General features: G+C 50.2%; 3 protein-coding genes across 4 annotated transcripts in view; 1 reads left to right on the forward strand and 2 right to left on the reverse strand.

Annotated features, from left to right (window-relative positions):
- Positions 1–3,916, reverse strand: Sertad3 (SERTA domain containing 3). The gene is made up of 2 exons (XM_047528945.1): positions 3,751–3,916; positions 1–1,171 (listed from the first exon to the last, which is right to left on the reverse strand). The coding sequence occupies exon 2, from the start codon at positions 1,163–1,165 to the stop codon at positions 569–571; it is 597 nt and encodes a 198-aa protein (XP_047384901.1). The 5' UTR covers positions 1,166–1,171; positions 3,751–3,916; the 3' UTR covers positions 1–568.
- A 1,462-nt stretch (positions 3,917–5,378) lies between these two features.
- Blvrb (biliverdin reductase B) lies at positions 5,379–23,443 on the reverse strand. Its single transcript, XM_047528671.1, has 5 exons — positions 23,200–23,443; positions 14,848–15,012; positions 14,619–14,708; positions 10,315–10,443; positions 5,379–6,723 (listed from the first exon to the last, which is right to left on the reverse strand). Exons 1-5 carry the CDS (start codon positions 23,276–23,278, stop codon positions 6,566–6,568), a joined length of 621 nt encoding a protein of 206 aa, XP_047384627.1. The 5' UTR covers positions 23,279–23,443; the 3' UTR covers positions 5,379–6,565.
- A 1,315-nt stretch (positions 23,444–24,758) lies between these two features.
- Positions 24,759–25,715, forward strand: part of Sptbn4 (spectrin beta, non-erythrocytic 4) — a 74,777-nt gene continuing 73,820 nt past the window's right edge. For both annotated transcript variants that reach the window (XR_007105452.1, XM_047529002.1), the window contains exon 1: positions 24,759–24,857. The gene's annotated coding sequence lies outside the window, so the exon portion shown is untranslated. The remainder of the gene's footprint in view (positions 24,858–25,715) is intronic.

The following is a 25,715-nucleotide window of genomic DNA, read 5'->3' on the forward strand; positions in this document are numbered from 1 at the left end:
AAAAAAAAAAAAAGCCACCACAAACCCTGCCTTTCTTTTAAATCCCGTGGCACGGAGCAGTTTGGTTTCCACCCTATTGCACGTGGTCCGGCCTGGTTCTGAATCAGGAGGCTGCTGGGGCTGGGGTCCTGCCAAGGAAGTGGGGTTCAGCCTGGGGGAAGGAGACCAGCCCCTCCCGCTCCCTCAAGGGGCAGATCCTGGGTTTCTAGAGCCACCGGCAGCACACCCCCACTGGCGCCAGGCCCTACTGTATCTTCCCTGAGGCCCCAGCGGTCACAAGGGGAGCGGGAACTGGAGGGAAAGGCAGAAGAAACGTGTGAGCGAGAGGTCAGACTCCCAGAAACAGAGTCTCGTTAAGGCATTTGGAACAGATAAATTAAGGAAGACCCGCCCTTCACAGAAGGTGGGGGTAACCAGACACACACACATGCAAGTTTGTGGAACCCTGACATGGGAGGAAAGGAGCACAGTCACTCTCTGGAGCCCCCATCAACACACACACGAGTCGCATCCAGGGATCCAGCCCACTGAGGCCGCTGTGAGGAAGGGTTCTGCCTCCACCGTAGTTTTAGGACCCCAGAATGATTTCCATGATGTGATCTAGTTCATTCCATTCCCAGGACCCTGGGGCACAAAAGAGGTTGTGAGGAGGTTCTGGGGGGGCCAGCACAGGCTCCTTTTCCACTGCAGATGTGTCAATGTCCAGAAAGAAGTCATCTAGGCCAGAGTCCCCTAGGTACCGGGAGCTCAGAGCTTCTAAGAAGACTGGGTCAGGTTGCGGTAGCACTTCATTCTGGAGGCCCGGGGGAGCCACTGGATTCTGAGGAGCTTCCGTCTCGTCCATGGATGTCTCGAGCTCCCTGAGGATAGAGCCAATGGTGGTGGACAGGGAGAAATCTTCTTCGCCCAGGAAGAGGGGCTCGGGGGGCAGGGCAGGTGCTGGAGCCAGGTGAATGGCAGCCTGGAGTTGCTGTAGGGTGTTGTGGATGAGGACATGCCTGCGGAGACTGGGTGCCCGGGGGCCCAGGCTGCGCTGGACTTTGTCTAGGGAGATGCGGAGCAAAGCTTGCTGGCAGCTCCGCAGGCTTGCTGGACTCCAGTCCCACTTCTCGTCCTCTTCCTCCTCTTCCAAATCCGAGTGTTTCCTCTTCAGACCTCCCACCATGATGCCCTGTGGAGAAAAGAGGGGCAAGAACAGAGACATGGTCATTCGGATCCCACTCTCTCAGGCAGGACCGTAGAGCTGTGAGTGAGTTTTAAAATGCACATAGTCAGAATCCTACAAATCGAAGGAGATGAGTAAACGCGTGCGATTAAGAACATAAGGTGGGAGTCCAAGTTCCAAGACAGTCTGTGCAATTTAGTGAGGACCCTGCCTCAAAATAAAAATAAGAAAGGCTGGGGACGTAGGTCAGAGGAAGAGCGTCCCTGGGTTTCCACCTCAGTACCAAAAAAAAAAAAAAAAAAAAAAAGAAAGAAAGAAAGAAAACAACATGTGGACTTTTAAACATAGATGGGTTTGACTTACTTGCCTATTTGTGGGCTCAAACTGAATTTACATCCATAAGAATCAATCTCATCTGCATAGTAAGGATCCTAACCCAAGTCCTTCAGAGGTTATTTTTTATAAATAATTTAATCTTTGTTTTTATGTGTGCTAAGGATAGAACCCAGTGCCTCACCCATGCTAGAAAAACCGCTCTACCACTGAGCTACAACCCCAGCCGGCCCTTCAGAGTTTTAATAAAACTATTCTCCACAATAATGATTTCTTCAAATATGTCATCCACCAGATAGGTGTGGAGTACAGAGATCTGGAAAAGAAGTAGAGAATTCCGGGTTTGAACTCTGCCTTGGACACTGCTCAGCTGTGTGATCTTGGGAAATGATGTGAGGGTCACTTCTCTGGTCCTCATTTGTAAAATGGGGATTGTAAAATACTTTTCACCACATAGGCAAGGAGACACGTATGTGTAATATGCACAGGGCACAGCACACGCAGAAAATACTTAATGAACAAGAATTATTTGTTCAATAGTCTCTCCCTCCCTTCACCCACCTCTACGCCATGCAGGGGGGCGGAATCCCAAGGGCCTGTGCACTCTAGGCAAAAGCTCCACCACTGAGCCCCGATCCCAGGTCGATAGTTTTTGTTTTTGTTACTGGGCACCCAGGAGCATTCTACCATCGAGCCACATTCCCCAGTCCTTTTTTTTTTTTTTTTCCGGTGGTGCTGGAGATTGAACCCAGGGCCTTGTGCTTGTAAGGCAAGCCACTCTACCAAACTGAGCTACATCCCCAGCCCCTCCCCAGTCCTTTTTTCACTTTGAGACAGGGTCTCTCCGAGTTGCTCTGGCTGGACTCAAAATTGCCTTCCTGCTGCTTTAGCCTTCTGAGCCGCAGGGATTACAGGCTTGCGCCACTGCGCCCAGCTCAGTAGTTTTATTCCTTGAGTGCATTATATTCGTGCCACCTGGAGAATGTTAGTGAACCTATTTTGTCGGTTCTTTTTCTTACAGGGAGGATATTTCTGTTCATAGTCTCTCCCTTAACTGCCTGGGAGCGCTCCCAAGAGCAAGGGAAGGAGGGCCTTCCTCATTCCTTCCATCTGCGCCTTCAGCTTCCCCCAAAGCGCACCCCACAGGAAAACTTGCTAGAACTCAAGTAACGCCAAGACCCGCCCCCTAGCGATCCACCCAATTAGACCTTGGCGTTTGACAGGCTCCGCCCCTCCTTGGGTCTCTATTCAGCACCCAGGAACGCCCCAACTGGGCCCAGGTGCTTCTGGGAAATGTGGACCAATAGCCGCCACGCACAAACACCGACCTAGACTTCACACTACAATCCCCAGAGGGCTCTTGGCCATCGGGAAGAAGCCACGCCCACTGCCGCCCTTAGGGCATGCGCACAGGGGCTCCGGTTGTTGGGGGAAGGGAACCCGGACGTCCAGCTGCCGGGCGCCAGCAGAGCCCCGCCCTCTATTGCCTCCGGGGCGGCGGGTCTGAGCTCCACGCCCGGAACACCCCTCCCCCACCCAACTCAACTCTAAAACTGCTTTCTCCCAGTTCCTAAAACCCCAGCAGGTCGGGGATTCTTCCTCAGACTGCTCTCGCGACCAGAGACCCAGGCCCCAGCACACCACTCAAAGACGACAGATGTTCTTATATGCACCCCGTTGGGAAGACAGAGCATATCAATTTCGAGACTTCCCTCAACTCTCCTAGTATTCTCCCCTTTGAAACGGTTCTAGATCTCAGCTTCAAACTCTCCGTCCGGCTTCAAGAACCGAACACTGAACTCTCCGTGAGCACTTCTTCCCCGCCACGGCGTCTTGGACTCTTTAGATCCCTTGACTCTAGTTCTCTAGTTTCTCCAAATGCTCATGATCCCAGCCTTAAAATTCTCACACCTTAACCAGAACACTATGGAGCCCCGAACTCAGCCCATCGGTGAAACCCGAACTGTCTTCTAATCTTTAGACACCCTGCCCCAAAAGTTCCTTCCCCGTGTTCTCTGGCTTCTCCAATTACTCCATGTCGCAGCTTCAAATTTCCTCTACTTGAAAATCCTGCCTCGCCTCCCGTCCTGGATCGCAGGCTCAGTCTCTGGTCCTAAAACTCTCCAAACCTTATCAGTCACCTTTAATCTGCGCCCTCCACTCCCTCCCGGACCCCGCCTCCGCCAATCTCTGGAGCGCACCTCCACCTCCCCCAACCCAAGGTAAATCCCAATCAGGTGGCCACTCCTCACCTCGGCTGCCAGGATCGCAGCGACCACCTCCTGGAAAGCCTACCGTGTTGCGACCCACCAGTACCGGGTAGAGACCTAGCTCACCTCCCGGGGGCCTCTCCGCCTGGCCTCAAACCACCCAGCTCCGCCCCGGAGCCTAGCCGCGAGCCGCGATTGGTTGGAACCCTGCCCACCGCGGGGCGCCGATTGGCTGGGCGGAGCCACCGCCGGACGCCAGGAGCCACCGGACCCGCCCGACCCGCCCTTCCCTCCCCTACGCCCCTGACCATTTAAAGGATTCCGATGGGTCAGGGACCGACTACATCTCTAGGACCGAGGGCTGAGGGCCGAGGGTGGTGGAGAGCGGTCAAAGCCGCTCCCTTCAATTTAGCTACGATCCTCGCACCAAGATCGTCAGTATTGCTCTCTACGGTCCCTTTATACCAGACCAGATCCCATCGCCGAGCAAGACCGGTTGGCACCCACTCCGGTCCCTGTCTTTCAGGCGGGCGGGGCTGAGCCACTGGCGGAGGCCCCGCCCTGGGTGTTCCAAAGGCTGACACTGAGTAGCGAAGGGGGATGACGCTACTAAAGGCCAGCCAATAGTTCCGCGCGGCTTGTGTTGCCTGGGTGACCACGGCCCCGCCCCTTCGCTGCCCAGGTCCTCCCGCCCTGCCTGACACTTAAGAAGTTGCGGCCCTGTCTCACTCCTGCACACTTCTCAGCACGGCCTCTGGTGGTCCCTCCTGGAAACCCTCCTGCACTCCATCCTTCGTCTCTCGGAATGGCCCCTCTGCTGCTGGAAACGTTTCATGGCCCCCCACAACCCTGGAAAGTCTAAACTCCTTAAGCTTTTGCCCCAAACCCCTTCACGATCTGGCCTGTGATCCTCTCCTGGTTGCTGGCTACCTTACTTTCAGTTTTTCTAAAACTTTCACTTTCAGTTTTCCTAAAATGGCTCCACCACTCTTCCCTCAGCACAACTCAGGGATTTTGTCTGCAATTCTTTGCTGCTTTACTTCCAGTGCCTGCAACATGCCAGTTCCGTAGCAAGCACTCAAACGAGAATGAACGGCCTCTGGGACTCTAATTTGTTTCCTCGTCCTGAAAATGTAGCCTCATTCCTAGGCTGCCTCTCCTAAGACTCCCATCTCTCAATCAGGCCCATGTCATCCAGGAGGATGACAAATTCAAGGCCAGTCTTGGAAATTTAGTGAAAACCTGTTTCAAAATAAAAAATAATCAGGGCTGGAAATGTCGCTTAGCCGTGGAGCACCCCGGGGGGTCCGTCCCCAGTACTGCAAAACATAAAACAAAACCAAAAATTCCAAGGTTTCCTCTTCCCAGAAGCCCTCACCGATAAGTCTAGATTGGGCCAATTTTGGGTTCCCGTGGCTTTCCTGACTCCTCACCCTGCCCGGGCCCTTCTGCCATCTCAGTCCTGGGCCATCACTGTCTGAACTGTGGGTCCCTGAGAATGGGTTCCAAGGTTGTCTCTATCTCCGGCGGCTTGTTCTGCAGCATCATCCTCCCCTGGAAAGTGGGGGCTGGTGGGGGGGAGGGGCATGCCATACTGTCTTGCTCCATGATGGGTTCCAGGCCCTGTATCCTGATGTAAAGGGATGACAGCAACAGTGACAATGTTGTTGGGAGGCCACAGAGCTCATACACAGTGGAAGTTCATTAAATGCTTGGGTAATGTGACAGAGAAATGGGGAGCACAGACTAGAATCCTGCTGGCTTCCTGAGAGACTACACCAGCGATGTCCCAGCCCCTCCAGAAGTGTCCACAAAGGGGAGAGGGAGGCAGTTTCTCTAGACGTCTGTAGAAGGGAGGAGGTTTAGGTCTCCTCAGATCAGTTCTCCAGTCTTGGAATTTGTCAACCAAGTCATCCTGCTGCTTGCAGTGCAGAACTGGAAAGGATTTCTTAGGGCTACAGAGGTGGGGAAATAGGTGGTAAGTGGGGTGGATTAATTCCTGCTGAGTAGTCCTCCCTCCCTTCTCCACAGACTGTCCGTCCAGGCTCCTGAGGGCTCCTTCCACCCCTGCCTTGGTTCAACTCTCCCATCCTCCACCGTCCTCCTCCTATGGATCCACCTCCACATAGTAGCCAAAGAGAGCTTTAAAAAACACGCACCTGTATCCCCACCCCTCTCCTGCATGAAACCTCAGAATGAAACTTCAACTTTTTACAATGACTTTGCACAGTTTAGCCTCCATAATCCAGCCTCTTAGATCTGACCATTCTCACCTCAGAACAGCAGTATTACTAACTGTAGGGGACAGATTTTGACTCTTCTAAGGAGCTTTCTGGCCTCCTGGCCTTTGCTGCTGCTGTTTCTTCTGCCCTAGAAACTTCTCTTGGATTATTCTTATGGAACCAGGTCTCAGGTTGAACATATATCCCTCTCCACAAAACCTTTCTTGCTCTTTAAGCTGGTCAGGGACCCCTTAGGAATGCCACTCTTCCATGTACTCTGTGCATCCGAGCTCTGACCAAGCAGGGTTGTCACTGTCAGTGGCAGGGCTGTCTTTCTCACGCTCTATGAGATACATGACAGCAGAGAAAGCAGGAATCCCGGCTACTTTGGTCACCACTGGGCTCTCAGCACAGGGGCTGGGCACAGAGGAGGGACTTGATAAACCATTACTGAACAAATGAATGAGTACCTAGGACACTGTACGCAGAGACACTGAAATTCTCAAAGGCAGGGAGAGGAGGAGTCCTATTGTGGGGTTGTCTGGAATAATTTCAAGCTCTTGGCTCAAGTTTTATTGTTCCTTTCTTTGTGCCTCGTATTCTAGAATGCTGTCCTCCTGGATGGGGCCAGGGTCCTAGTCGTACTGGTGGGAGGGGTAGGTGCTGTGGCCGTCGTACTCATCAGTAGTGAGGCAGCGCAGCATGAAGTGGCCCAGGTCATGTTTGGAGATGACCCTTGAGGGTCCTCGTCCATCCAGGGTCACTGTGTAGGCCCCAGTTAGCGGCTGGTCCCCTGTGAGGTAAAGACAGAGAGAGTGGCTGAAGCAAACGTCTTTTCCCACTCCCAGTGCGTGGCTACTGCAAAGCCCTTGGCAGTGCCACCTGTGCCCTGCCAGGCAGCACAACGGGCGAGAGGGACTTCCCACATGCAGGCCCTTATCTGTACCCTTTGCTTCATTTGTTCAACAGCTCCTTGTTTATTTCCTATTATGCATCAGTGTGGTGCACTCAGTATGGGACAAAACTGACAGGAATCCCAGGAGACATTCATTCATTAGAAGAAGGCAACTAAGGCAAACAAGTAAAAGAGACAATGTTAGGTGGAGAGGAAGACTCAGAGGTCAGGCTGGGACCTAGGGTTACAAATGGCCAGCTGAGCCTTAGGGAGAGGAAGTCACCTCCCAGGGGTGTGGGGTGCCACTCTCCAGTGGCAAGGGCTGGATTAGTTATGGATTCCCCCCAACCCTGGGTGCTCTCCTGTCTCTGGACCCCACTAGGAGGACTGAGTGACAGGTCTCAAGTATGGTTCTGTGTTCTCCAGGCCCTGGAAGAAGAGACACATCTGTGAACAACGGACTGGTGTGTCCAATGCCAGGGATACGACTAGGTCTTTCTTTTTTACTTCATGGTGCTGGGGATAGCATTCAGGGCCTTGTGCACACCAGGCAAATACACTACCACTAAGCCACACCCCGGCCCCAGCCAGGACTTCCTTAGTAAGGGACAGTAGACAGGCATAACCTGATGGTTCAGAGGGCATCATCTAGTGGTTACACTATGATAATTAAAAATGATATCTGACAGCAACCGTCTCAATGTAGGGATTGGATGTAGTATCACCCGGCCGGGGGCAGCCCGAAGTCATGTGCAATAAGGACCACGTGGCATTCCTGCCACGAATGTTTAATATGAATCCAAGAAAATAACCAGACAAATCTAGAACATGGGACATTTAAAAAGACACCCAAGTCAGGCATGGTGGTATGAACCCGTAGTGCCAGCTAGTCAGGAGGGCAAGATGGAAGGGTCTCTTGAGCCCAGGAATTAGAGACCAGCCTTGGCAATACAGTGAGACTCCCATTTCAAAAAATAAAATAGGGCTGGGTTTTTGGCCCAGTGGCAGAGCACTTGCCTAGTATGTGTGAGGTACTGGGTTCAATTCCCAGCACCACATATAAATAAATAAATAAGGTCCATCAACAACTAAAAAATAAAACAAAGTGGCTTGTGATCCTCCTGCCTCAGCCTCCCGAGTCGCTGGCAAATGTGTCTCTCTCTCTCTCCCCGTGGTTTATCTATCCCCACTAGAAATGTCTGCCTCACGAGAACAGGGCCCGCATCACCAGCGCTTATATGGCCACCAGGCACACATTCACAGGCAAGAGGCATTTGTTGAATGAATACGCCTCTCCCTAGGCCTGACTCAGTTGCTCTTAGAATGGGTTCCAGACCTGAGAAGGGAAAAAGGGTGCAGCTGTGGTTTTGCTTTTCCTTCTCCTTATGGTTCGTGCCTGGACTGTCCCCCAAAGTCTCAGGTGTTGAAGGCTCGGTTCCTAGAGCAGCAGTACTCAGGGGTGGGGCCTTGGGGAAGGTGACTGAATCTTGAGGGTTTGCGCCTCATTAGTAGATTAACCCATTGGTGGAGTCATAACTTGATGGCATTATTGGAGGTGGCAGAAACTTTGGGAGGGCCTAGTTGGAGGAGGTATGTCACTGGGGACAAGACCTGGAGGGGTCTACCTTTCTTTTTGTTTTTAGCTCCCAGGCATTCTACCTCTGAGCTACAGCCCCAGCTCTTTTATTTTTTATTTTGAGACAAGGTCTCACTAAGTTGCTGAGTTTGAACTTGAACATGTGAACCTCCTGTGTCAGCCTGCAGACTAGCTGGGCTTACAGGTGTGTGCCAGCAACCTGGCTGGAAGGGTATATCTTGTCCCCAGCCCCTTTTGCTCTCTTTCTGCTTCCTGGCTGTCATGAGGTGAGCAGCTTCCCTCTGCCATTATGTTTCTAACTCTTTATAGGCCTAAAAGTAAGGATCCAGGTGACTACGGACTGAAATCTCCGAAACCGTCAGTCAACATAGACCTTTCCTTCTTTGAATTGCTTTTCTCAGGTATTTGGTCACAGTGACAAAAAGTTGACTAACATGCTCTACGACAGGACCACAAGTGTTTCCCCACATTAGTTCACCTGACAACTACTAAGCACCTACAACATGCCAGGCCCTGTAAGAGGCATCAGGAATACAGTTGTGAGAAACGAGACAAAACCCCTGCTTAGGTGATGGTGGGATGTGTCGCTCAGTGGAACAGCCCTGGCCTAGCAAGTTCAAGGCCCTGGGTTCCATCCCACAAACAAAAACCCTATGCTGTCAAAAAGCTGACATTTCAGTGAGGGATACACATACTAAATCAGATAAAGCAAGAATGTATCTTCTATGTGTGGTAAATTTAAGTTCCCTCTCCTTGATTTGTATCAGCCCTAATAACTTGTGGCCCCACCCCATCCCCATCCCCCCCCCCTTGCCTCTGGCCCCAGGTGCTGGGGATTGAATCTAGTAGGTCTTGGGCATGCGAGGCAAGTGTAATAACTTGCTTCTAATCAACAACATGCAGTGGAAGTAGCACTAAGGGACTTTTGACACAAGGTCATAGAGATGATGTAGCTTCCATAGGTCCCCTCTGGAAACTCTTACCCTGGGGGCCCAGATTCCATGGTGTGAGGAAGCCCTGGCCACATGTGGAGGCCACCTGCAGGTATCCAGCTGATGTCTGCATCAACCAGCAGGTGTATCTATAAGGAAGTCTTCCATGTGACACTGGGCCCCGCCACCATGTGACCGTACCATATGAGACCCCAAAGAAGAGTCACCCACTGAGCCTAGTCACCTCCAGGTACTGGAATACAGTCACCATAAGCACGGTTGTTTCACATTTCTACATTCGGGTGTTTTGTTAAGCAGAGATAACAGCCTGTCGGCAGGTTCAGAAGGGAGATTAAGTAAAGCAGGGAAGGGTAGGAAGCACGTTCGCCTTTTTTTTTTTTTTTCTCTTTTGGAGGGGCACCTGAATATGAACTGGGAATTTCTTTCTCTTTTGGTACCGGGGATTGAACTCAGGGTGATTACTAAGCCACATCCCCAGCACCCACCCCTTCTTTTCCTTTTTTAAAATATTTAACTGTCAATGGACCTTTATTTATTTGTATGAGGTGCTGAGAATCAAACCCAGTGCCTCACGCATGATAGGCAAGTGCTCTGCCACTGAGCCACAACCCCAGTCCCCAGCCCCTTCTTATATTTTATTTATTGCTTTGCAGTACTGGGGATTAGAACCCAGGGCCTCTGTACTTGCAAGGCAAACACTCTACCAACTGCACTGTATCCCCAGCCCACTTATATCTTATTTAGAGACAGGGTCTCACTGAGTTGCTTAGGGTCTTGCTAAGTTGCCGAGGCTGGCTTTGAGCTTGCGATCCTCCTGCCTCAGCCTCCTGTGCTGCTGGGATGACAGGTATGTGCACTGATGTGCAATTTTAGGGTCGCCAGAGGGCAGGTGGGAATAGGCTGGTGGTGACAGGGCTGCTGGGTCCCAGCTCCACTCACCTATGTGCGGTGGCATCACAGCCACGTACTTCAGGCCTGACTCCTTCAGCACCTTGTGCATCCGGATGTGGTCGTCAGTCACGTCCTGCAGTTGTGGGGGTACCTTGGCTGGGTCCCATAGCAGGAAGGCTGATGGGGAGACAGGGCAAGGTCAGCCTGTGCTATTGGGTCTTGGTCCCAGGGCAAAAATGCTACAGGGGCTCGCCGCAGCCTCACAGTTGCAAGAATGGGATTCTTCCAGTCACTTCTCTCTCAAACCCCACCCAGAGCAGTCTGCAGATCACAGTCATTCTAAATCTGACCTTTTCTTACCCCTCCCAGTCCTATCCACTGTGACCGCTTGTTCTTCCCTGGTCTCCTTGTCCCTGACCCCCATCCCTCCCAGTCAAGGGAGCGTGCGAACACCTGACTCAGATCCTGTCCATGGTGCTCCATCTCACTCAGGGTGAAAGCCAAGCCCTCTTCAGGTTCCACCCGACTGGCCCCATCAACCCCCTGACATCACGGCCTGGCACTTTCCCTTCCAATTACCCTGTGCCAGCCAGGCTCCGGCTGGCAGCCTTTGCAACTGCTGGTCTCTCCGCCCCAGTGCGATTCCCTCTCAACTCCCTGCTTTTCCCTACACACTTTGGTTAAAGGTCACGCATCAGTGCAACTTTTCCTGACCATTCTATTTAAAATTGCACCCCACCCTGACAATCCCCTTTACTTTGCCTGTATTTTCCCCTTAGTATCCTTCTCTGCTTTCAAACCAAAAAGTCACCCTTGGGCCTAATATACTTTGTCCCTCCTCCCCTAGAACATTAGCTCCACAGGCAGGAACTTTGTTATGTTCACTCCTGCATTCCCAGCCCTTAGAAGGGCCTGGAACACTGTCGGCGTTCAGTGCATATTCGAAGGCATTACATAGCCCCACCAAGGCTATCATACAAGCTCAGATTTTTAGAATACAAACCATGTCCCAACCATGCTAAATTTTTTTTTTTTTGGGTACTGGGGATTGAATTCAGGGTCACTCAACCACTGAGCCACATCCCCAGCCCTTTTTCTTTTCTTTTCTTTTCTTTTGGGTGCTGGGGATCGAACCCAGGGCCTTGTGCTTGCAAGGCAACCACTCTACCAACTGAGCTATCTCCCCAGCCCCCCCAGCCCTTTTTCTACATTTTATTTAGACAGGGTCTCACTAAGTTGCTGAGGCTGGTTTTGAACTCGTAATCCTCCTGCCTCAGTGCCTCAGCCTCCCAAGCTGCTGGGATAATAGGTGTGCGCCACCATGCTTGGCCAACCATGCTAAATGTTTTAGGAGCAGTTTGGTAAGATGATTAAGAGCTCGGGTTGCATCTAGGTAGAAGTTCTCGGTCCACCACTGGCCTCTGTTTCTTCATATGTGAACGGAGATGAGAGAAGCTAGAGTCAGGGCTGGGACATTGCTCAGTAGTAGAGCAGGTGCTCAGCATGCACAAAGCCCTGGATTCATTCCCAGGACCAAAAGGAAGAACTGTGTTGCAGTTAAGCTGATGGTTGCAATGAGATCTGACACAGAGTCAAACTGGATCACTGGTCACTGTGATTGTCCCACTGGTTCGTGGACAGCAGGATTCCCTCTTTACAGAAGAGAAAACCAAGTCTGAAGTGGGCGTCCAAGGCCACACAGCAAGGGCCTCCCTCCTCATTCAGCACTGAGGACAGCCTCTGCCTCTAGGGGGCAATCATGAGTCCATTCTGTCTTCTGGGGATTTCTTTCTAATCCTCTCAGAAAACCCTTTAAAAAACAACCCTCCCAGCTCAGGCAGTTCCAGCCAATCCAAGGCTGAGGCAGGAGGATCCTGAGTTCAAAGCCAGCCTAAGCAATTTAGCAAGGCCCTAAGCAACTCAGTCAGACCCCGACTAAATAAATACAAAATAAGGCTGGGGATATGGCTCAGTGGTTAAGTGCCCCAGAGTTCAATTCCCCGTATCCGCACCCCCCACGGAAAAAAAAAACCCTTTCCCAAACTGTGATGGATTAACTCCAAGCTCCTAAGAGGCCAGGATCTTTCTAATCTTGAAATCTGAACCTGGAGGAACTATTTAACACTAAGATTTAGGGACTAGATGAGGTCTAGAGTTCGTTTCCTTGGCTGTGACAACAGCACTGTGTTCTAGAAGACAAAGTCCCTTTCTTAGGAGTTGCTCAAGGGCTCCCTGGGTATGTAACAGCGCATCAAATAGTTTAGGAAAAGAAAAACAAAAATATTTGTGTGCATGTGTTTGTATACAGATAAACCAATTATGATAAATATTAATGATTTTTTTGGCAGTAATAGGGTTTGAACCCAGAGCCTCACACATGCCAGGCATGCACTCTACCACGGAGCCACATCCCCACTCCTTTTAAAATTTTATTTTGAGACAGGGTCTTGCCAAGTTGCCCAGGCTGGCCTTGGACTTTCAATCCTCCTGCTTCAGCCTCTGGAGTTGCTGGGATTGTAGGTGTGTGCCACTGTGCCTGGCAATATTAATAATTTTTGAATCAAGGTGGCAACAATGTAGGTGTTCATTTTACTATTTTGTTTCTTCGGTTTGAATTTTTTTATAAGCCAGGCATGATGGTGCACACCTATAATCCTAGTGACTCAGTAGGTTGAGGCAGGACTATTGCAAGTTTGAGGTCAGTCTGGGCAACTTGGTAGGATCCTGCCTTAAAAAAAAGTAAAATAAAATAAAGGGCTGGACTGTAACTCAGTAGTAGAGCTTTTGATTAGCATGTGAAAGGCTCTGGGTTTAATCCCCAGTACTAATTAATTAATTAACTAATTAATAATAATAAATATGGAAGATTGGTGTGGTGCATGGGCTTGTAGTGCCAGCTATTTGGGAGGCTGAGGCTGCAAGGTCACTTGAACCCAGGAGTTTGAGACCTCATCTCAAATTGCATGCAGGAGGGCACACAAACACAAAGAAAAGGAAAAAAAGAAGAGAGAGAGAGAAATCAAGAGTAGACCATTCTAAAATTACAGGTCTGAAGTAATTTCTCCATTTCAAAAAGCTTGAAGGAAGAAAAGCCTTAAGTGATTTTACTTCCTGCCCTCCAGCTGGGCGTGGCTGCCAGGTCCTGGGGCTTGCTGCCCTGCTACCTGGAGAACCACTATTTTATATATATATATATATATATATATATATATATATATATATATATATATATATATGGATCTTTATTTTATTTATTTTTATGTGGTGCTGAGATTGAACCCAGTGCCTCACACATGCTAGGCAAGCGCTCTACCACTGAGTCACAACCCCAGCCCGCTCCTCAGCCCTTTTAGTATTCTATTCAGGGACGGGTTTTTGTTGAGTTGCTTAGGGCCTTGCTAAGTTGCTGAGGCTGGCTTTGAACTTTTGATCCTCCTGCCTCAGTCTCCCCAGCCACTGGGCTACAGGTGTGTGCCACAGGGCTGGCAAGTGGCTTCATCTCTAAGGGGTACAGACAGTACTTAGCATCCAGTAAATGCTGTTAGCATTGTTCTTTTTTTTTTTTTTAATTGAGCATTGAACCAGGGGTGCTTTACCACTGAGCTACTACCCCAGCCCTTTTTAATTTTTAATTTTGAGACAGGATCTCCCTAAATTGTTCAGGGCCTGGCTAAGTTTCTAAGGCTGGCCTTGAACTTGCGATTCTCCTGTCTCAGCTTCTCAAGTCACTGGGATCACAGTTGTGTACCACCAAGTCTAGCTAGCATTAATTGTTCTCGTTATGCACCCTGTAACTTTCTTTTTGGATTACTCAGGACAACTATTATCATTATTGTTATTATTTTGTGGTGCTGGGGACAGAACCCAGGCCTCGCACATGCCAGGCCAAGTACTCTGCCACTGAGCCACATCCCCAGCCCCTCAGGACAACTACTTGCTTAATGTCCAACTCTAACTCTCCATAACTGGGAGCTCAGGGGTAGAGAGCTGGTGTGTGTCCATGCTCTCTCATTCTGCAAGGTTCCCCTGACCTCTCTTGGGCTGGGTCTCCTTTGGGCTCCCGTATTCCTCCCAGGCTTCTCCTAACCTGGCCCTGACCCTCTGCCTGCTCCTTCTCCAGCCCACCCTGTTCATCTGGGATGTCCGCTTGATCATGAACCTGTTTACCACCTCTCTCATTTGGGAGTCCTGCAATCGCAAAGTCCAGGACTGTGTTGGTCACTACTATGTCCCCAGCATCATTCAGCAAGGTGAAGGCACACAGCACAGTAACTCAGAACTGCTTCAATGTCACTTTCAGAGGGCCTTGGGATGCCCGTCCAGTACCCACCCTCCATGACCCCACCACCCACCCGAGGTGCAGGCCACGACCTTGTCCACTCCATGAGCCTTCATGGCTGCCACAATGTTCCGGGTGCCCTCAGACATCACTGTAGTGGGACCTTAGAGGGGACAGAGAGTGGCTGTCACTGGTGGGTGGCGGTGGCGGCGGCAGGGGTGGCAGGGGTGGGGCTGGGGGCGGGAGTGGTGCTGGGGGCCGAGGTACAGGAAGGGGCCGCGGACAGAGAGGGGGCTCAGTACTGAGATCAGTGCCAGTGCCCAGCAGCACGATGACAGCATCCTGCCCAGCTACGGTCTTGTCCACGTCAGGTGCCTGCCGAACGTCACCCACTACCACGTGGTGCGGCTGGGGCCCCTCAGATGGCAGCCTGGAGGTGTCCCGAACCAGCACAGTCACCTCATAACCTGTGGGCAAAGGGAGCAGAGAGGAAGGTCAGCGGGCTTGTGGGCTGGCACTCGGGCTCCAGGGTGCCATGAGCCCCAAGGTCATCCCCTGGTTCCTGTTCTGAGCTCTTCCCACGTTTTTGCTGGCACACCCACGGCTGAACTTGGGCGACGCCTTCCTGCCCACCCACGCACTCTGCAGGAGAGGCCTCCCCACGCCCCACCCCTCCCCGCCCTCCAGCACGCAAGGCTGACGTCTGGCAGGGCACCGCTCTGTGCTGCCCATCATGGTCCCGGAGGAACCCGGGGGACAGAGCTGCCCCTGAACTGACCTCTGCAAGACTGGTCCCAGACCCTGACCCCAGGCCTCACTTCTAGAGGCCCAGCCTTCCGTTAGTGGTCATTAAAGATTCTGAATATCACCTCGGTATGTCCCCTCCCAAAAGAATTTTAGCTAACTCTGTCTCCCTGGACTCCAGCGCGCGCGCGCGCGCACACACACACACACACACACACACACACACACACACTTTTTAAAGTTCACAACTAATATATTCCTTCTTCTTCCTTTGTTTTAAACAAAGGCAAAGGAACTTAATGTTTTGGTGTATTGTAATGTAGATATATATATAAATACTTTTTAGTTGTAAATGGACACAATACCTTTATTTTATTTATTTACTTTTGTGTGGTGCTGAGGATCAAACTCAGTGCCTCACACGTGCTAGCAAGTGCTCTAACACAGCTGCAACCCCAGCCCCGTAATGGTTATATTTTAAAAATAAAATGATTAATTGTGATTTCTGTTATGTACTGAATGTTTCTGACCTCTCGAATTCAGGTGTTGAAGCCTTAGCCCCCAACATGTTCTATTAGGAGGTAAGGCTTTTGGGAGGCAATTGGGTTTAGATGAAGCCAGGAGGCAGGGTCCCCATGATGGGTTTACTGTTCTTTTTTGTTACAAAGGATTGAACTCAGGGGTGCTTAACCACTGAGTCATACCCCCAGCCCTTTTTCATATTTTATTTTGTGACAGGGTCTTGCTAATTTGCTTAGGGCCTCACTAAGTTGCTGAAGTTGGCTTCCAACCTGTAATCCTCCTGCCTCAGCCTCCCCAGCCACTGGGATTGGGATTACTATTCTCATAAAAGGAAGAGAGACCAGAGCACTCTCTCTCTCCCCCTACCAAGTAAGGACACAGCAAGAAGGCCATCTGCAAGCTAGGATATGGACCCTTCCCAGGGACTAAATATGCAGTACCTTGATCTTAGAGTTTCCAGACTCAAATGGCGAGCAAGGTATGTCCATTGTTTATGGCCCTCAGTCTATGATATCTTCTTGTGGCTGCTCAAGCTGAAGTCTAAAGATCATTCCCTGAAAAATGGACCCAGAGCTCCTTGAAGAAAAGACTGACAGGAGGACCCAGTCAGGAAGGGACAAGATGAGGCTGTGAATCTTGCAGTACTAGAGGTAAGCCAGGGCTTCAAGAGTGAAGGGGCCGTGTGGAAATGACACCGTGAGGGCCTGGATCTGGAATGTCCCCCAAAGGCTCATGTGTTGCAGGTTTGGTCTCCCATGCTTCAGGGTTCGAAGGTGAAGCTTTTGGAAAGTACTGGAGCACGAGGGCTCTGATCTAATCAATGGGTTTATCCACCAATAGATTCTCATAACTTGATGGCATTATTGGGAGGTGGTGGAAACTGTAGTTGTGGGAGCTAGTTGAAGGGGGACATGCCCTTCAGGACTATAACTTGTCTCAGGCCCCCTCCTTTGGATTAGACAATGGTTTCTTTTTTCCCTCCCTCTCTCTTTCCCTCCTTCCCTCCTCTTCTCTCTTCCTCTTTCTCTTTTTCTCTCTTTGAGACAAGGTCTTATTAAGTTGTCCATGCTGGCCCCAAACTCCTAGGTGCAAACAATCCACTAGCCCCAGTCTCCTGAGCAGCCGGGATTACAAGCACACACCACACCAAAAGCATAACCAACAAAAGCAAAAACAGATAAACTGGACATCATCAAAATTAAAGCCTTTTGTCCTTCAAAGGACACCGTCAAGAAAGTAAAAACATAGCCGGTGTAATGGCACAGGTCTGTAATCCCAGCAGAGAGAGGCTGAGGCAGGAGGATCTACAGTTCAAAGCCAGCCTCAGCAAAAGTGGGGCCCTAAGAAACTCAAAGAGACCTTGTCTCTAAATAAAATGCAAAATAGGGGTTAGGATGTGGCTCAGTGGTGGAGTACCCCTGAGCTCAATCCCTGTTTACCCAACCCCCCCAAAACAAAAGTAAAAATACGACCTACAGAATAGAAGAAAAATTTTGCAATCATATCTGATAAGGGACTTGCATTTAGAATACATAAAAGGACTCTTAAAACACAACATTAGGGCTGGGCTTGTGGCTCAGTGGTAGAGCACTTGCCTAGCATGTGTGAGGCACTGGGTTTGATTCTCAGAACCACCTATATATAAATAAATAAAATGAAGGTCCATGAACAACTAAAAAAAATTAAAAACAAAACAAAACACAATGTTAAAAACAAATGATCCAACTAAATAGATGTACAACATCATTTAAATAAGATGGACAAATGGCCAACGAGCACATGAAAATAGGCTCAATACCATTAGTCGTCATGGAATGCAAATCAAACCAGGAGATCACTTCACACCCACCAGGATGGCTAGAGTAAAGAGAGATGTATGCCAGTGACCGTGTGAGGACAAGAGCCCTCAGACACTGCTGCTGGCCACGCAGAACAGAACAGTGCAGCTGCTCTGGCAATCAGCCCCGAAGGTCTTCAGTAGATCAAACACAGCGCTGCATATCACCCAGCATTCTGAGATCTCTGCCCAGGAGAAACGAAAACATGTTTCCACGCAAAACTTGCACGTGTATGTTTACAGTAGCATTATTCATAACATCTATCAACTGGTTAATGAATAAATGGGATATCCTTTGGTAATATAAGGAAATGACATGCTACAACATGCACCTTGAAAAAAAAATTTTTTTTTTCCCAAATGAAAGAAGACAGTTACAAAGAACCAACATTGTATGATTCCATTAATGAATGGAATAATAAAAACAGAACAGGCAAATCCATACAAACAGGAAGTAAGGGAGTGCTTTTCTGGGGTTGGGGACGGGTTGGGTAGGAAAACAGGATTGATTGATTGATTGATTGATTGATTTTTGGTGCTGAGGATTTAACCCAGGGCCTTGCTACCAACTGAACTATATCCCCAACCCCTCGGGTTTATTTTTTGGCTGATAAAAATGTTTTTCTTGTACTGGGGATTGAACACAGGGTCACTCAATCCCTGAGACACATCCCCACCCCTTTTTATTTTTTATTTTGAGACAGGGTCTTGCTAAGTTGCTTAGGGCTTGGATAAGTTACTGAGGCCAGCTTTGGATTTGTGATCCTCCTGCCTCAGCCTCCTGAGCCACTGGGATTACAGGTGTGCACCCAGTGTCAAAATGTTCTAAGTTGATTGTGAGAATACTTGCACAACTCTGAATATGCAGAACCACTGAATGGTATATTTTAAATAGGTGAATTATGTAGCATATGAATTATAGCTCTATAGTGCTGTTATAAAAAAATGCAAAAGTGCTGGTCATGCCTGAAATCCCAGCAGCATGGGAGGTTGAGGCAGGAGGATTGCAAGTTCAAAGCCAGCCTCAGCAATTTAGCGAGGCCCTAAGCAACTTAGAAAGACCCTGTCTCAAAACAAAAAATAAAGGCTGGGAATGCAGCCCAATGGTTACACACCCCTGGGTTCAATCCCTGGTACCAAAAAACTAAAACAAAAAAACGCAAAAGCAAAACCAAGACAAATGAACCAAAAGTTTAGCATAGCACCTCACACTGACATAAGCCCCATCTCATTGTTCGCTGTCATGCCTTTTGATCATCCTACAGTTTTATCCCTTGGCCTGGACCAGCCCTGAGTCTTGTTCCTGGCCCCTTCCACGCCTCCTTTAAGCTCCTGTGCCCTGGTCTGCTCCCTCCAACCACATTGCACAAGGCAGTCACAACCTTCCAGTTAAGAGCCTCTGCTCAGATGCCTCCCACGACCCCGAAGCCCACAGCAGACAAGTCCTGAGACCGACTCAGGGCCCTCAGGACCTGACCTTCCTCCTCTCCAGCCACCACTGCCCTCTCTGTACCCACTGCATTTTTTTCAGTTCCTCAAACACAACCCACTGCCTCCTGCCTCCTGGCCTTTGCGCTCTGCCTGGAGCACTCTTTGCCCTCTCTCACCTGGTCCCCTGGTCACTTGCACTTCCTCTGTCATGGGACTCCTGCTGCTGACCTGGAGTGAACCACCAGCCCTGAGTCCAGGGGCTGTCCCATTCACTGCCATCTCCCTGACCTGTTACAAATGTGAAAACTCAGGCTATACTGTCCCACGGACCCAGGTTCAGACTCTAGCCCTACCACTCTCTGGCCGAGGAACCTTGTGCAGCCCCCTCCTGGATCAGACCTCAACTTCCTGGTCTCTGAAAGGAGACCACCACACCCGGCCTCCCCATCCCTTATGATCCCCTTCTCATGGAGGGCGACACCAACATGGTGGGAGCCGACCTGGCCATTGCCCAACTGCCACTACCAATTCAAACAAACCCCAGTGGGTCGGGGACGTAGCTCAGGTGGTGACCTGCTGGCCTGGCACCTGGCTTCAATCCCCAGCACCACACAAAATAAGCCACTACCGAACCCTAAAGGTTGTGCACATGTCTTTCTTTCTTATTTTTCTTTTTTAAGTACTACTTATTAAGAGGCGCTCTACCACTGAGATAACATTCCCATCCCCTTTTCATTTTGAGACAGGGTCTTGCTGAATTGCAGAGTCTGGCCTTGAAATTGTGATCTTCCTCCCGCCTCAGTCTCCTGTGTGGCTGGGATTGCAGGCATGTGTCACCAGGCGTACATCTTTTATCTTTTTAATTTTGGATGTACTGGAAATTGAATGGAGGGGTGCTTCCTCACTGAGCCACAACTCCAGCCCTTCCTACTTTTTATTTTGAGACAGGGGCTGACAGGGTCTCACCAAATTGCTTAGGGCCTGTCCAAGTTGTGAAGTCTGGCCTTGAACCTGTGATCCTCTTACCTCAGCCTCCCAAATCACTGGGATTACAGGCATGTCCCAACATGCACGTATCTTTTTTAGAAACATGTTGTTATGGTCTGAATGTTTGTGTTTCCTCCGAAATGCATCTGTTGAAAGCTAATCACCAAGGTGATGAAGGTAGGCCTTTGGGAGGTGGGTTATGAGGACCCTGCTCTCATGAGTTAGAATTGTGCCCATATCAAAGAAACCCCAGAGAGCTAGCAAGTGGGGACACAGCTGGAAGCACCATCTACCAGCAGTGCCTTGAGTCTTCCAGACTCCAGAACTGTGCACAGTGCATTTCTGTTGTTTATAATCACAGAGATAAGGTGTTTGTTAGAGAAGCCCAAACAGACCCAGACACGTTCTCCCAACCATGAGAGCTTTGAACACAGGCACAGCATAAGGGTCCTGTGGGTGCTGACATTATTAGTGATGAGTGGCAACACTCATAAAGATCCCCCAAATGCCTTCTATAAATAAATGAGTAAATGGGGTGTTTTTTTAAAAAGAATTTTTAGATCCCCAGCATCACACACACAAATTTTTTAAAACTTAATTCACATTTATCTTTTCTTTTTGCGGTACTGGGGACTGAATCCAGGGGTGCTGCTCTGTTACTGAGTCACACCCCCAGACTTTAATTTTATTTTGAGACAGGATCTCACTGAGAGTGGTCTCAAAACTTGACTTGTGGGCTGGGGTTGTGGCTCAGCGGTAGAGCACTTGCCTAGCAGGTGTGAGGCGCTGGGTTTGATTCTCAGCACCACATATAAATAAATAAATAAATAAATAAATAAAATAAAGGTTCATTGACTACTAAAAAATAATTTAAAAAAAAATTTGACTTGTGATCCTCCCATCTCAGCCTCATAACTCACATTTAAATTTAAAGAACCAGATGTGGCCAGTAGCTATCATATCAAATAGTATGGCTTCATACATTTACCCTTTATAAAGAACAAGAGTCTTCTAGAGATATTTCCAAGCTTTTTTTTTTAAGAAATCCCTTCCCTTATTTACATTTTTCTGTTAATTTTATTTTGAAATAAATAGACCTATAGAGAAGTTGCAAGACCCAGATTCTTCATTTTTGCTTTTGCCTTATTCATCTCTCTTTAAATTTAACATGCATAACTACATGCATTTGCATATAAATATATTTATACATGTACATAGAGAAATACATGCATTTTCCACCAATTATAAGAATAAGTTGCAGAGGTCAAGTCCCTTTAAAGCTTTTTTGATCTCAATCTTCAATATAAAATGGATTTCACTGTCTAACCCAGGGCACACAAACACAAACACACACACACACACACACATAATTAAAACAAAAGTTTCACTAAGCTAAAAATATGTGATACATTTTGATACTGCTGTGATTTACATACTTCTGAACCCATTATGACCTACAGTTTGACATGCACTGGATTACAACACTACAAAGTAGCTATTATCATGCCTATTCTGAAGATGGGAAACTCAGACACAACTTTAGGTAAATGGGCCAATGCCACACAGCTAATACGTAGAGAAGGTAAAATTTTTACTTAAGCAACTGATCCAGAGTCTGCAGAATTCAGAGCTAGGCTATAATGTGAATTCAATCAACCAAGGTGTATTTACTCATCACCAGCTATCAATGGCTATGGTTCTAAGCACTTCCCACACAGTAACTAATTTAATCATTGTAAGTGACCCAGGGCAAGTACTAGTAATCTCAAGTCCATTTTACAGATATCTAGGCACACAGTTCTAGATGACAAAGCATATGGTCACACAGGTGTTAAGTGGCAGAGTTGGCCACCTGAATGCAGGCAGGCTGACACTTGTTTGTGCTTGTCAGGACTCTTGGTCTTGCTTGAATCACACAAAGATAAATAAAACCTCAATTCAATTTTAGGGCAGGGCTTTCCCTAGACTCCAACTCATTCCCCTGGGAGCAGTCCCAGTTGTGACCAGCAGGGTGGGCCAGCGGACCCCAGTGGCACTGGGGATTAAAGGTGAAGAAAACATGGAAATCCCGGTATTCAGGATGACTCAGCACTTTCCAACTTCTCCCTTTTCCTTCCCCACGCCTACCCTAGAAATGCTGATCAGCAAATGGGTTTTCGCTGTTCTTCCTGCCCCCAAGTCAAGATCCTCACAAGATCCCCAGGGAGGAGGTCAGCCTGCCCAATGAGGAAGTTTCAGAAGAGGCCCAAGGGAGGGCTGGGCTGGGAGACAACAAAGTGGGATACTGGTGGTGGCCTCCACCCTTTTGGGGCATGGAGATAGTCAATATCTTCAGAGTCACCAATGCTTGAACGGGTGGGGCTCTATATCTTGAAGTCCCAGGCCCAGCTGGAAGACTGGACGGGAGAGGCTGTGGGATCCTGCACCCTCTTCTGGAGCAACTCTGAATTTTCAGCCCTGGGTGACTTTCCTAGGACTAGTGCTCCAGAGTCTTGCTCCTGTCTCAGTGACCTCTTTCTGCTAGATGCTCACAGCAACCTGCCTCCTGAACTTTTCTATTTCCTGCTCTTGTGTCCAAGCCAAAGCCCATGGACATTTTTGGAGTATGAACTGGGTTCAGATCCCAGCACTGCCTCTCACCAGCTGTGATATTGGGGCAAGTCATTTCTGGGTTCAGTTTTCTCATCTGTCAAAGGAGGAACGGAATACTAGTCCCCACTCCAAATGAGGGCTGCCGGGATTTAACTCATGTAGAGAGAAGGCACTGCTGAGCAGCAAACCCTTGCTAGCTTAGTAAACCCTCTCAGGATGTGCTAAAGACCACCCCCACCGCAATCACAACCACAATCACATTTCATAACACCTCTGGGTTTACACATAACTGTGTCACAAGGAGTCTCCTAGGCTCCCATAGCTAATTTCTGTGCCTTGGACTCCCATAAAACGGAGTATCGTAGTCTCCCCTATTTCTGCCCCAGCACCCCCGCATTTGTTTCGCTCCCTGAATCTCCACACAACCTGGTTGGGGCACTGATGACCCCAACCAGCCTCTGCCCGGCTCCAGCACCCTGATGTCTCTTCCTAGTGCTCTGCGGGTGTACCCTGTGACTCCCCCACCCGCCCCGGCTCATGCCTGCTTGCACCGCCTGCGCCATGGTGGTGAGCCCGGTCCTGCCAGTGGCGCCGAAGATCGCGATCTTCTTGACAGCCATTTTTCGGGGTCCTGGGTATGCAAGGCCCGAGACTCAGGACGCGCGGGAACCCTGTGACTGCTGGGCTGCACTCTCCGCGCTTCCCTGTCGGAGGGACGGGGCGGAGTCGGCTCCGAGGGGCCGGCCTCGGCCCGCCCCGCCCCCTGCCCAAGTCAACTGGGTGGGAGGTGGAGGTTAACAGGCCTCGCCCCCCGCTGGGAGGAACGCTGGAGTCAACTTGCGGTTTTTTTTTTTCTACCGCCTAGCACCACCCTTTCCGACCACCCTTTAGACTTGGAGGAACGCCTCCAGCCAGAAAGGGAGCAAGTGGGCGGGGCCAGGAGAGGTGTCGCTCGGCGCCCCGCCTCCGCGATCCCACCGGGGGAGGGGCGGAGCGACGAGCCACGCCCACCGGGCTTTTCTGGCTCACGCATTCTCAGCGCTTGCGGGCAGTGGTGGTACTTGCACTACTGTCAAGGATCTCCTACAACAAACAAGGGGAGAAGTGAGGGAGGACAGTGTGGGTGTGTGGGGGTAATGCATGTCTACGCACCTGTGTGACCCTAAGTAACCACAAGGGAGAGCACGATTGTGGATGACAGCTTGAACCTTTCTTGTGTTACGGTGTGTCTGTGACTCCACGTGTGGTCAGCATTTTTGCTGCTCTTTTGTGACATTGTGGTGACACTGTGGAGACACTGTGGATGACACTGTGTCAGCCTGTGTGATATAGTGTGTGAGATTTGTATGAGGTCAGTTATAATAGAGTGTGAGACTATCAGATTGTGACTGTGTAACACCACATGTGTCATGTAAGGGTGTGTGACTATTATCATTCAAGTACATGACTATGGGTGTTACTGTCGCTGCGATGCTATTCGTGGCTGGTAACTGTGTGATGTGAGTGTGCAGCAGTGCAGGATGTGTCACCCCGTGTGATTGGGTGACTGGTGTGACAAGTTTGCGTGTGTAAAATTGTATGTCACTGTGTGATTGTGAAGCTGTGCATGATGTGTGAGTATATAACAATTTGTGATCCTCGGGGAATGTGTGGCAGTGTGTGACACGCGTGGTTGTGTGTACCACCACATTGGTGGTGGCGGCATAATGCATGTGTGTCGTGGTGTGGAAGGCTGTGTGTGACTTCGTGTGGCATTTTGAAGGTTTGACCCTGTGTGACTCCATATGAGGGAGTGACACTGTGTGGATGTGGGGAGTGTGTGTGTGACGTTGCAAGTGACCCCGTGTGTGGCCGTGTGGGAGTGTGGACTGTGCGTGACGCTACCTCTGCCCCTCTGCTACCTCTGCTACCTCAGCGGTGTATAAACGCGAGGCTGGGTGTGCCAGTGCGGGGACCCGGGCCGCAGGCGACCGGGGCCGCGGGGCCCGCGGCGGGAGGGGGTCCCGGGGGCGCGCGGAGCGCGGCGGCGGCGCGAGCTGGGGGAGGCGCGGCGACGGCGGCGGCGCATGCGGATCTGGCGGAGCAGCGGGCCGGCGGGGCAGAGCAGAGCCGGGCCCGGCCCGGCGGCGGACGCCGACAGGGGAGGCTGTCGGGCGCGGCGAGCAGCGGGGACAGCAGCGGCGGCGGCCGCTGGCTCAGGTGAGCGGCGTTACGGCCCATGGCCCCTCCCCCAGAACCTCTCCACCTGCCTGAGCATCCTCCCCCGCGCCTTGGGTACGTCCTGAGCTCCTGGGGTCTCCCTTGTTGGGTGCAGGCAGGAGATCGGAGGCAGAACCAACCCCTAATCCCCAGCCTAGTCCAGCCTCCATGCGTGGGTCTTCCCTGGGGCCTGGTCCTTCCCAGGCCCCCCTCCTCGGGTACGGTGACTGGACCACCGCAGCTAGAGAGGCGCGGCTTTGGAAGGGTTAAAGCATTCAATCCCACCCGAAGCCCGGTGCCGGTGCCGGGCCAGCCTTTGCCGAGGCCGGGCAGGACAACCCTTCCCACCTCCCCCATCGCCTTCTCTCTTCTTTCTCCATTCAATCACCATGTAAAGGCCAGAGCTGCTCTCCCGACCTGTCAGAAAGCTCACCAAGTGCTAAGCGACTCCCCATCCCCAAGTATCATTGAGGAAACAGTTGTGACCCCCGTTTAACAGGGAAGGAAACCGAGGCCAGGTTAAAGATGCAGGGAGAATAAAGTAGGACTGAACTAATTTCTGTAGGACTCCAGAACAGGCACTTGGAATTGCTAAGATGTGATAAGAGGATGGAGAGAAATAGTGGGCTGGGGGTGTAGCTCAGTGGTAGACGGTTTTTCTAGCATGTGTGAGGCCCTGTGTTCTGTTCCCAGCACCACAGGAGGGGAAAAGAACAGCAAGAAACATGTATTGAGGGTTTGCTGGGTACCTGGTACCATGTTCCCTTTATCATTAACTCATCTTCAAACACTCCTAGGGTTTGCACAGATGAACAAACTGAAGCTCAGAGAGGGGAAGTGACTTGACCAAGGTTACAC

The sequence above is a fragment of the Sciurus carolinensis genome, chromosome 16 (assembly GCF_902686445.1).
Source record: "Sciurus carolinensis chromosome 16, mSciCar1.2, whole genome shotgun sequence".
Taxonomy (NCBI): Eukaryota; Metazoa; Chordata; class Mammalia; order Rodentia; family Sciuridae; genus Sciurus; species Sciurus carolinensis.

What these genes read in the sequence shown, in the direction of transcription:
- Sertad3 (XM_047528945.1), bottom strand. Translation starts at nt 1,165, where the DNA reads ATGGTGGGAGGTCTGAAGAGGAAACACTCGGATTTGGAAGAGGAGGAA.
- Blvrb (XM_047528671.1), bottom strand. Translation starts at nt 23,278, where the DNA reads ATGGCTGTCAAGAAGATCGCGATCTTCGGCGCCACTGGCAGGACCGGG. An exon ending in GGCGCAGGCGGTGCAAGCAG is followed by an intron (nt 15,013 to 23,199) that starts GCATGAGCCGGG and finishes CTTTGCCCACAG; the next exon opens with GTTATGAGGTGACTGTGCTG. An exon ending in TGTGATGCCACCGCACATAG is followed by an intron (nt 6,724 to 10,314) that starts GTGAGTGGAGCT and finishes TTTACCTCACAG; the next exon opens with GGGACCAGCCGCTAACTGGG.